Source organism: Aethalodelphis obliquidens, unplaced genomic scaffold (genome assembly GCF_003676395.1).
Source record: "Aethalodelphis obliquidens isolate GAN/ISIS:26980383/991018 unplaced genomic scaffold, ASM367639v1 scaffold70, whole genome shotgun sequence".
In the NCBI taxonomy this organism is placed as follows: domain Eukaryota; kingdom Metazoa; phylum Chordata; class Mammalia; order Artiodactyla; family Delphinidae; genus Aethalodelphis; species Aethalodelphis obliquidens.
The window spans coordinates 1,027,767-1,040,233 of NW_020838014.1; the positions used below are offsets into that span (position 1 = coordinate 1,027,767).

A 12,467-nucleotide genomic window follows, 5' to 3' on the forward strand; every position below is an offset into this window, starting at 1 on the left:
TGTCCCTGCGCCACAGCTGATTGGATCAGGGATGAACACCTGGTAAATGTGATTTACTCTCCCAGAAGTTTTAGAAGTGGGATTGAGATATTTTTCATTCTGTATTATTTGCCTGAACTGATGACATGTAAACTTAGGGCTGTATGGGGGTATCAAGTATGGCTACATGAGTGTCTAACAAGGGAAAGCCAAACTGCAAAGATTAAGATATAAAAATGAAGCAGATACACTGAGAGAAGCAGAAATGAGAGCTCATACAAAGAAAAGATGGAGTTGGGGAATTAAAAAAAGTGAGAATAGGAGAGGCTGAAAAACGCAGTCAGAGACAGAGATATACAGACAACTGACTCCTGGAAATCCTGATAGCCTTCTAGTTTCTGGTTCTAGTCTCTTCTGAGGTGCAACTCTAATTGTTGCCTTTGGGTTCCTTGAGATAATCCAGTCTTCTTCCAACAAATTCTCTTTATTTTAAAGCTAGTTTCAAGTGGCTCTCTTATACCCAAAGAATGCCTGCAACATTTACTATTTATATAACATATATATTTAATAATATACATATTATATATAACTTACAAATATATCTTAGCCCCATATATGTAGAGATAACAAAATATAAAGGCTACGTATGTATATGTTAAATAGATTAAATAATAAAATATTTAAGCATATACACACCTACATACACACACACGGATGTGTGCAACATACTCAAAAATAAAAAACCCTGGGAGAAAAATATAAGCATACTCAAATTCCATAATCTCTCCTAAATTTTTATCTATCTGTTTGAACTTTTCAGCTCATTAAGTCTGATGTTGTAAAAATGCAACTTTTCTTCCTAGACTTCAGTTCTAATGGACCCAGAATTGTAAAAACTGTGGTATAGATTGATATCGTAAGAGGAAACTAGCGATTATAACTTTCAGCATACTTACCTATCAGTTAAATTTAAAAAAAGGAAAATTAAACAGAAATTTACCAGCTCACAGAGAAAAAGAGTGAGTGGATGATAAGGCAGCTGAGACAAAAAAAAAAAAAAAATAGTACAGACTATTCTTTCAAAAGTTTGGCTTCCTGAAAGCAGGAACTAGATGAAAACACTCTCAGCAATCATAACCCGATGTATTTCTGGTTCTCCTCCTGACTCTTTGACTGCTCTTTTTAAAACTGAGAAGTATAGTCCCTCCAACTTCACTCTTCTTTGTAAAGATTGTTTTGACTGTTCTGGGTCCTTTACTTGGCAATATAAATTTTGGGATCAGCTTGTCAACTTGTAGGAATTGTACTGAATTTATAGATCAATTTGAAGAGAACTGTCATATAAATTATACTGGGTCTTCCAATCCATAAACGTGGACTGTCTCTCAATTTACTTAGATTTTCTCAGCAGTATTTAGTGGATTTTAGTATACAAGTCTCACACTTCTTTTGTTCAATTTATTCCTAAATTGTTTGTTCTTTTTGATGCTACTGTGATTAGAACTGTTTTCTAATTTTCATTTTGGATTGTTCACTGCTGGTATATAAATAAACGACTGAGTTTTGTATAATTACATCCTGCAACCTTGCTGAACTTGTTTATTAGTTCTAATAGTACTTTTATGGATTTCTTGCACAGAAGATCATGTCACCTGTGAATAAAGATAGTTTTACTTCTTTCTTTCGAACATGAACGCCTTTTATTTCTTTTTCTTGCTTGACGGCATTAACTAGAACCTCTAGTACAATGCTGAATAGAAGAAAGCAGACATCCTTGTCTTGTTCCTGATCTTAGCAGGAAAGCATTCAGTCTTTCACCATTAGGTATGATCTTAGCTGTGGGTTTTTCATAGATGCTCTTTATCAGGTTGAGGAACTTCCCTTTTATTCCCAGTTTGTTCAGAATTTTTATCATGAATGGGTGTTAGATTTTTGTCAAATGCTTTTCTGCATCTATTGTCCTTTATTCTATTACATTTTCAGACGTTAAAGAAACCTTGCATTTGTGAGGTAAAGCCCAATTGGTCATGGAATATAATCCTTTTTACATGTTGGTGGATTCAGTTTGTTAACATTTTTTTGAAGATGTTTGTGTCTATATTCATGAGAGATATTGTTCTATAGCTTTCTTGTAATGCTTTTTGTTTGATTTTGGTGTCAGGGTAATGCTGGTCTCACAGAATGAGTTGGGGAGTGTTCCTCCTTTATTTCTTAAAAAGAGTTTGTGAAGGATTGGTATTATTTCTTCTTTAATTATTTGTAAGATGCCCGCTTTTTTTTTGCAGTACGCGGGCCTCTCACTGTTGTGGCCTCTCCCATTGCGGAGCATGGGCTCCGGACGCGCAGGCTCAGCGGCCATGGCTCACGGGCCCAGCCGCTCCGTGACACGTGGGACCTTCCCGGACCGGGGTACGAACCCGTGTCCCCTGCATCGGCAGGCGGACTCTCAACCACTGCGCCACCAGGGAAGCCCTTTTTTTTTTTTTTTTTTTTTTTTAGTATCTTTAATCTTTGTGTCCTTCATTGCATCTAGCACAGGGTTTTACCCAAAAAATATGCAGAAAAAAAATATGCAGGAATGAACTAAATTATGCAACTACATCCAAGAAGTGGCTAAAACGGTATTTAAACAGCATCCTGAATTTCAACCAGAGGTACTTTTAAAATGAGAGAATACTATGAAAAACAATCTCATAACTAATTTTAAATTTAGGAAAACTTGAATATTTACTTACGAGGTAATAGCTCTCTATCAGCAGTCTCTGTGCAGCTGGGATAAGGATAAAATAGATGGCCTTTCTCTAGTGGGTATGGAATCATTCTAAAAGCTGAGTGAAAAATAAAATACATATGTTGACATTCAATTCAATCTCACTTTCATCCTCTACTACAATCAAAGCTATTTTGGAGACGTACTTTTTATTAAATTTTCACACAGCGTTTTATTTTCTTTTTTACAGAGATATTTTAGATGAAAGAAACAAAGTATGCAAAGGAACAAATAAGGAGAAGAATAAGATCTATGTAGAGAATCATGAATGGTCTGGCTGAAATAAAACTAAAGGGAGTAATGGATGGTAAGACTAGCTGTGTCCTTCTTGCCTCAGTCTCCTTATCACAAACACAATAGACTTAACTCTCCACGTGTGAATTCCACTTCTTAGGGAAATCACGTTAACTGTTGTAGTCATAACTACTGGCAACCTAAGAGTTCTCAATGGCTCCTAACTTCATATGTGAGCTGTCATCAAGTTTTCTGTGAGCTTAATTTAGATCAGGGGTCACCAAAGTATCTAAATTAAGTACCTAAAGGGATCACCTTTGGCCAGACCTGGCCCACTGTTTTTGTAAATAAAATTTTATTAGAATACAGCCATGCCTGTTCGTTTATATATTATATAAGGCTGCTTTCATGCTATAAGTGTTGGGTAGTTGTAACAGAGACTATGGCCCACAAAAACTAAATATTTACCATCTGGCCCTTTACAGAAAAAGTTTACCCATCCCTCATCTAGATTATCATCAACTCCTACAAACTTCTGAAATCCTTATTGACCTACTCAACTATCAAAGATGAGATAAGGTTTTTGTTTTTCCCTTAGTCCTTGGCTCTAAAAACTTTTGTTAAAATATGGATTTTGTTTTGCTACAATAAAATATAGTAATTTTTCCAAAGTCGCAGAGCAAATCAGTGGCACTAGGAAATCATTCATCAAGATGATTATTCATGAAATACAGAATAAATCATATACTTATTGAAAACTTCCTATGTGCCAAGCAGAACACTAGGCACTGAAGACACATACAAGGTGAATGAGATAGAGCACCTGGTTTTGAGAAGTGTACAGACTACTGGAGAAAAAGCAAAAGAAAGTCTAATTACCCCAAAACATCCAGCTCCTCAGTTTTAGTAGTCCCGCTTTCATTAATCTGTATATTGTCAGTATCAAGCACAGTGTCTGACCTCAGCAAGAATGCAGAGGTTCCCAAATTTTCTTGGTTCAAGGACATGTGGTGTCCTTCGTGTCTCAGTAATTTGCTATTGATGCCCCTACACTGAAAGAAATATCTAACAATTCCACTTATTAAGTAGTGGGTCTGATCAACTTCAAAAGTTTTTGTTCTAACAACTTAGCAGCGATATGAAAAAAAATACACATAAATTAATGAAAATAATAGTTATTTTATTTTTAAATAACCATCATTTCTTCCTAATGGGATATATGAGCCTGTTGGGCACTGCATAATTTTTCGAACCTTGGAATCACACTGGACACCACTATCCTCATTTCCTGTTCCACACTGATTTTTGTGTGGTACTTCTTTTAATCACAGCAACTAACAAAACCCAGCTTTGCAAAGCTATGACAACACTGAAAAAAAATAGAGAATGGAGAGCTGTCTAATATTGAAACCGTGAACTATCTAGAGCTACAGTTTGAATGGTGTATTGCTATGTTTCTACTAAAAATTTAAAATATCCCATGGCACTCTTGTGAATTTGCTATAATACCCAAAGGTGCCTCAATGCAAACTTTGAGGAGGTTAACCAACTTTAGTGAATGAACATTGAATTTATTTTTGAATTTGCACTGACAGGTGATTTTAAGAAGTTACAAATGAGAGAGATCTGGTAGTTACTGGAAAATAATCCACTTCTCCAAAGAAATGTACGAATAGCCAATTAACATATAAAAAGATGTTCAACATTACTAATTATTAGGGAAATGCAAATCAAAATCAAAATGAGACACTACTCCACACCCATTAGGATGCTATTACTAAAAAATCCAGGAAATAACAAGTATTGGCAAGGATATAAAGAAAGTGAAACCCCTGTGCATTGCTAGTGGAATGTAAAATGGTTCAGCTGCTATAGAAAATAGTATGGTGGCTCCTCAAAAGTTTAAACACAAAATTATATGATCTAGCAATTCCACTTCTAGGTATACACCCAAAAGAAATGAAAGCAGGAACTTGAACAGATATTTATGCACCCACGTTCATAACAGCATTATTCATAATAGTCAAAAGGTAGAAACAGCCCAAATGTCCATTGATGGATGAATGGATAAACAAAATTTTGTATACACTTACGATGGAATATTACTCAGCCTTAAAAAAGAATAAAACTCTGACACATGCTACAACATTATGGTAAGTGAAATAAGCCATATATAAAAGGACAAATATTGTATGATTCCACTTATATGAGATACCTAGAGTAGTCAAACTCATAGAGACAGAAAACAGAATGGTTACCAGGGGACTGGGGAGGAGGGAAGATTGGGGAGTTAATTGTTTAATGGGTAGAGAATTTCATTTTGGGTGATGAAAAAATTTGGGGGAAGGATAATGGTGGTTGCACAACAATGTACATGTATGTCACTGAACTGTACATTTAAAAATGTTTAAAATGGTAATTTTAATGTGATATGTATTTTACCACAATTTAAAAAAAATTTTAAAGAATCGAGTTGATATCAGTAATGAGGAAATTAGTTTCATGTTGTACACATCTCAAAACAAAACAAAACAAAAATCCAATTTTTAAAATATTAGAATAGCTAAACACATTAAAAAACTTATAAATGAAGGGATATAAGTTTCCATTCTTTCCTTATAAATACTTAATTTAAGTGAACATATAGCAGAATACCCAAACAGTTTCTCATTCTGCTTTTCCTAAACGTGGCATTAATATAAGCACATTACATGTTTCTTCTACCAGTAAACCAATAAACACCACTGAGTTCACTTTGAAACCAATCTGAACAAGTCCTTAAAGAAACTCACAATCTCATTACAAAAAGACTGCCTGTGAATGGAATAATTAGTCAGAAAGATTAGTGTTACATTTGGAAAAGAATACTTACTGCCTTCCCATGTACACTGTAACAGATTAAGAGCACCTTCTATTCGCTTCCAGTGCTGAAGATGAAAGAAAGCATAGGCAATTGCTTCACTATCGCCCCGTTTCAGAATGTGTTCTGGAGGTAAAATGAGACTTTTCATCTCTAGTAAATACTAGAAAAATAACACACACACATAGACACACCACAGAAAAAAAGGAAAATTATGCTAAATTCAAATATCCACAAAAGTGTAGATTCAAATTTTATAAAGTTAATTTGATTTAAAAAACAAACAAATATTAAGCTAGTTGAAATGACATGAAGGTCCTACTGACAAAATGCTTATATAAATGCAAATTCCAAAGATCAGAACATTCCTATAGGTAAAAATAAGGTAATAAATGGCTTATATGTGACTTTACTAAACACAAATGGAAACTCAAGCTGAGGAAATAATGTTGGAGGAAATTACTTACTTTTCCAAAAAAGAATAAGTGTAAAAAACTATAAAACACAATTTTGGAATAACACGTTGTGGCAACATTCAATATTTTTTCTTTATTTCCCTTCTATAGTGAAGGAATTTAATTGTTAAGAAGTTCAATTAAATTAATATTTACTGAGTGCAAATCACTATGCTTGTTAGGGAATGCCAAAACACTATTCTCTAGAGCTTCCTAAGGTAATGAGAAAGACAGATTTCTTTTTCTATTTTCTCGGCCGCACTGCACGGCTTGTGGGATCCTAGTTCCCTGACCTGGGATTAAACCTGGGCCCCTGGCAATTGAAAGCACAGAGTCCCAACCACTGGACCGCCAGGGAACTCCCGAGAAAGACAGATTTATTAAGTTAAAAATTTTAACCAAACTGGGACTTCCCTGGCGGTCCAGTGGTTAAGAATCCACCTTCCACTGCAGGGGATGCAGGTCTGATCCCTGGGTGGGGAACTAAGATCCCACATGCCTCGGGGCAACTAAGCCCCGCGTGCCACAGCTACTGAGCCTGCGTGCTCTAGAGCCCATGCATCACAACTAGAGAGCCTGCATGCTGCAACTACTGAGCCCATGCGCTCTGGAGCCGGCGCGCCACAATGAAGGGCCTGCATACCACAAGGAAAGATCCCACATGCTGCAATGAAGATCCCATGTGATGCAACTAAACCCTACGCAGCCAAATTAAAAAAAAAAAAATTATAACCAGACTATGTTAAGTGTTTCACTAGAGGTATAGATGTATATAGGAATATGGATAGGAGGTATTAATTTTTTAATTTAGTTTTTAATAACAGCTTTATTGAGATATAGTTCGCATGCTTTACAGTTCACCCATTTAAAGTCCACAGTTCAATGGTTTTTAGTATGTTCACAGATATGTGCAACCATCACAATTTTAGAACATTTTCATCACTTCAAAAGGAAACCCCAAATGTACATTGGTGCAGCCTCTATGGAAAACAGTATGGAGGTTCCTCAAAACAACTAAAAATAGAGTTACCATATGATCCAGCAATTCCATTCCTGGGCATATATCTGGAGAAAACTATAATTCAAAAAGATTCATGCATCCCAATGTTCACTGCAGCACTATTTACAATAGCCAACCTAAAAGTCCACTGACAGATGAATGGATAAAGATGTTATACATATATACAATCGAATACTACACAGCCATAAAAAAGAATGAAATAATGCCATTTGCAGAAACATGGATGGACCTAGAGATAATCATACTAAGTGAAGTAAGTCAGAAAGAGAAAGACAAATACCATATGATATCACTTATATGTGTAATCTCAAATATGACCCAGGGACTTCCCTCGTGGTCCAGCGGTTAAGAATCTGCCTTCCAATGCAGGGGACGCAGGTTCGATCCCTGGTTGGGGAACTAAGATTCCACATGCCGTGGGGAAACCAAGCCTGCATGCCACAACTACAGAGCTCATGCGCTCTGGAGCCTGCGTGCCACAACTACAGAGCCCACGTGCTCTGGAGCCTGCATGCCACAACTAGGGAGAAGCCCGCATGCCGCAACGAAAGATCCCCCATGCCATAACTAAGACCTGACACAGCCAAAAATAAAATAAATTTTAAAAAATAATAAATAAAATAAAATAAAATATGACCCCAGTGAACTTTTATGAAACAGAAACAGACTCATGGACATAGAGAACAGACTTATGGTTGCCAAGGGAAGAGGGGGTGGGGGAGGGATGAATTGGAAGTTTGGGATTACCAGATGCAAACTATTATATAGAGGATGGATAAACAATAAGTTTCTACTATATAGCACAGGGAACTATATTCAATATCCTGTGATAAACCATAATGGAAAAGAATATGAAAAAGAATGCATATATGTGTATAACTGAATCACTGTGCTCTACAGTAGAAACTGACACAGCATTGTAAATCAACTATACTTCAATAAAAATTTTAAAATAAGGACACCCCATACTCTTTAGTTATTACCCTCTACACCCACAATCCCCCTAAGCCCTAAGCAACCACTAATATACTCTCTGTCCTATAGATTTGCCTATTCCAGATATTTCATACAAACAGAATCACATAATATAGGGTCTTTTGTGACTGGTTTATTTCACTTAGCATACACCCATGTTGTAGCATGTATCAGTACCCCATTCTTTTTTGTGGCTGAATAATATTCTATTGTATGGACAGACCACAGTTCTTTATCCATTCATCATTTGATAGACATTTGGTTTTCACCTTTTGGCTATTATGAATAATGCTGCAATAAACATTTGTGTATGAATTTTCATGTGAACAAATGTTTTCATCTCTCTTGGGTTACCTAGGAGTGGAATTGCTAGGCTATATGGTAATTCTATGTTTAAGAGGTATGAATTATGATTTAAACCACTTGATAGAATTTGGGATTTGAGCTGATATATAAAGACAGGTGGAATGTGGATGAGCAGGTTGGGGGGCATGGTGGGGAGAAGAACAGGAGGACATATTCAATGTACAGGGCCAACCTGAACAATTTTAACTCTTGAGACTTGAGAGCATACTGCAAGATGAGTGAGTGTGCCTGTTAAAGAAGTTATGACCTATCAATTCTTATTAACATATGAAATTAAATTCTAAACTCTTGAAGAAAATACTTGCCTTAATATTATAATCCATAACAAAAGCAGCATAATCAGTCACTGCACTAATCAAATATACTAATTACATGAAGAAAGATGCAAAATTACACTTGTACATCATCTTTACTATTAAAGTGGTCAACTTAAAACAAAATCTTTTAAAAAATATTTAGTTAGCTAACTACTTCTTCCGAAGACTGAGGCCAGAGTATACCTCCCCTACTAGACTAGCTATGAAACAACCTCTTTGGGTTTCAATAATTTGATACCAAATTATGTGTCATATGGTCCAAACCACATTAACATCTATTATAAGATATAAAAAGAGAAACATTCCAAACGTGTCTTAAAAGATATATTCTCACATTTCAAATTCTAAGTTCCTCAGGTCATTACACAAGCTAATAAGATAAACAACATGAATTAAACAGTTGAATGTGTGAAACACTTTGTAAAACTACTACAAACAGGAAGAATTCTAAAAATAATTGAAGTGGTTTTAAATTTTAAGCCTTAGGTTATTAATCAATACATATGTACTCATGGTATTAATACATCTAAAGTAATTTTTCTTTTTTGTTTATGGAATATGCCTTTCCAACACTTACTGAGCTTAATGCTCATCTTGAATTACTCTTATTCCTATACCCCAATAAAGGTGAAATTAAAAAGCAAAAAGATAAAAAGAATAATTACTCTTAGTCTTGATGTCTCTAGCTCTCTCCTCAAAGTGTAAGAATGCAGTCTGCTTATCAATTTATTTTAGCAGATGTCACAAGCTATGAGATTATTTACTAATCCAGTTTGGGGACTTAACATTTCCCATTCAGTTTCTTAAAGGAATGCAGCAGAGGTTGTGTCCTGGTCAAGCAAAGCCCATTTGCTGCCTGGCTGGGTTCTCTACCCTTAGTGCCTTGGGCCTATATTCAGGAGGGTAATATTCTTTCTAATCCTCTTTAATCCTTGCCCATTTTTTAAAACACAGTAAAAGATCACTCGCACCAGGCGACTGTGGGAAAATGGACTCAAATAGCTGACCTCTGACACGACTCCTTATGCTCTTTGCAAGTGCACTAAGAGCTTCTTCAGTAGGAAGCAAAGAAAATGAAGCAAACACAGTGGAATCTCCATCATAAAAAGAATATCTTATTTTCAGAGAGGTTTAATACTTAAACTAAGTCCTTTCGATTAGAGATCTGTTTTATTTTACAGATAAAAACATCTCAAATTATATTCAATGTGTTTTAGAACCCTGAAGCTTTAGACTAAACCCTATCTTGGTAGCCACTTAGCAAATGGTAAGCAAAGATATTAAGTTAACAATTATTGAGTAAAACTTATATTATAAAAGGTATCAACTTAATATATCTAAAAATACTTCTGTTAATAGCAACTATATATCTATACTTTCACTGAGTAATAATCTAAGTGACAATTCAGAATCAGATATGGTACGTTTATTAGGAAATAATACTTCAGGATTTTATATTAAAAATCTTCACTATTTAATCATTAAAAAATTGTTTCCTTATGCTACCTTACTTTTTATTATCATGTCTTACCTACCAGCAAATGTCCTCTACAATTTGACTTCAAAGAAATTCTTATATTTCAGTTTCTGAAAGAGGACAGTGAAATAAAATTTCACCCTCAAAATATAAAGAAAATCTTTCAGTTTAAAGAAAATATACTTAGGGACTTCCCTGGTGGCACAGTGGTTGAGAATATGCCTGCCAGCGCAGGGGACACGGGTTCGAGTCCTGGTCCGGGTGGATCCCACATGCTGCAGAGCAACTAAGCCACAACTACTGAGCCCGTGCTCTAAAGCCCACAAGTCACAACTGCTGAGCCGGAGCGCCACAATTACTGAAGCCCGCGTGCCTAGAGCCCGTGCTCCGCAACAAGAGAAGCCACCGCAATGAGAAGCCTGCGCACCGCAATGAGGAGCAGCCCCCGCTCACGTCAACTAGAGAAAGCCCGCGGGCAGCAACGAAGACCCAATGCAGCCAAAAATAAAATAAATTAAAAAGACAAAAGAAAAAAAGAAAATATACTTAAAATATGTAATTATAGGATTATTACTCATTTTATCTCTTCCACAAAGTGCTACTCAAGAATTTCTGCTACCCAGAATAAGGTGTAGTCACTACATGATAGAAACCATATCCTTCATATTCTACTTCAGCACCTAGTGTATTACACTATCCAAAGCAGGTCCTAAAATAATTAACTGACTGGATCTGATATATATAGCTAAAATGTCTTCAAACTCATACCTTTAAGTATTTCAGTTTTACTTAAAGATATTTTCTAACTTTCTGGGCAAACTAAAAACAAAACAAAATGAAAACAAAAAAATTCAGCTATCAAGACTTTACTTCTGTAGGAAGAAGAATATGAAAGGTTAAAAACTGACGGGTAATTTGTTTTGTTTTGGTCTCTTTTTTTTTTTTTGCTTATAAAAGTACATGCTCACAGTACAAAAATGCAAACATTACAGAGTTACACAGAAAAGAATCTATTACAAGATTGGAGAATAAAAGAAAAAAGGAAATAAAGATAATAATCTTATTTATGTTTGTCTGGATTTCTTTTTTTAAGCATAACATACTGATTCTACTTTTCTGAAATATAGTATCAAACTGTTACGCAACTCACTTTTTACTTCACAATATATCTTGTATATCTCTTCCCATCTCTATATAGATCTAACTCATTTAAAATATAGTATAGTATTCCATTAAAAGCTGAGTTCTTTTATCAGTTAAGAAATAAGGTCATGCTGAAATTGTACTACTGTCCTTAAAAGGCCCAAAGTGACATAATGTAGCAAAACTCACAAAATATTAAATGGCTTAAAAAATTGATGGGATCTAAAATTTTATTTTCTTTACCTTAGATAGGTCTTTATAGTAATGCAGATCTAAATTACAAACATGTTTATTTACCAAACATTTATTGAATGCCTGTTATGTGGTAAGTAGAATATCAGACATAAAATGATGCTAAGACAAGAGTCCTGCTTTTTAAAAAGCTCCCCAATAACTAAGGGAGAGACATACAAACAGACCAAAAGAAAAAAAAAAAAAAGATGATTAAGGTACTAAAGAAACAGAAGAAAGAGCCATTATCTCTGCTTGGGAAAAGTGGGAAAGACACCTCTACAAAGGAGGCAACAGATGAGCAGGATCTTGAAGAATGAGTAGAAACTTGCCAGGTAGAGAAGAGACTGAGCATATGTACAACGGTAGGGAGTCATAATGAGACCTGGCCAATCCAGGGAATAGTAGCACTGGAGGTAAGGAACAAGGCAGAAGTGGTGAGGAGCGAGGCTGGAGACAGATACTGGGCCCAGACTATGAAGGGTTTCTATACACGCAATACTACGGGGTTGGTCCTTATCGTATAGGCAATAGGGAACAAGCAGAGCTCTTTAGGCAGAGTAAGATTTGCTATTTAGGTGGATAACTCTGGCAATGACCAGAGTAGAGAGGGTTTGATGGCAGGGAGACCACTGAGGA

At 35.6% G+C, this 12,467-nt stretch overlaps 1 protein-coding gene across 15 annotated transcripts in view; it reads right to left on the reverse strand.

Annotated features, from left to right (window-relative positions):
• ST7L (suppression of tumorigenicity 7 like) overlaps positions 1-12,467 on the reverse strand; it is a 151,956-nt gene that overhangs the window by 89,694 nt on the left and 49,795 nt on the right. For 12 of the 15 annotated variants that reach the window (XR_003429573.1, XM_027091072.1, XM_027091064.1 and 9 more), the window contains 2 exons: positions 5,856-6,006; positions 2,715-2,807 (listed from right to left, as the gene is read on the reverse strand). Coding sequence is in view for 14 of the 15 variants with exons in the window: in XM_027091072.1 (XP_026946873.1) it covers positions 2,715-2,807; positions 5,856-6,006 (244 nt within the window). In the remaining variant the exon portion in view is untranslated. Of the gene's footprint in view, positions 1-2,714; positions 2,808-5,855; positions 6,007-12,467 lie in introns of those variants that run through there. The other 3 variants (XM_027091063.1, XM_027091071.1, XM_027091076.1) reach the window with 2 other exon arrangements.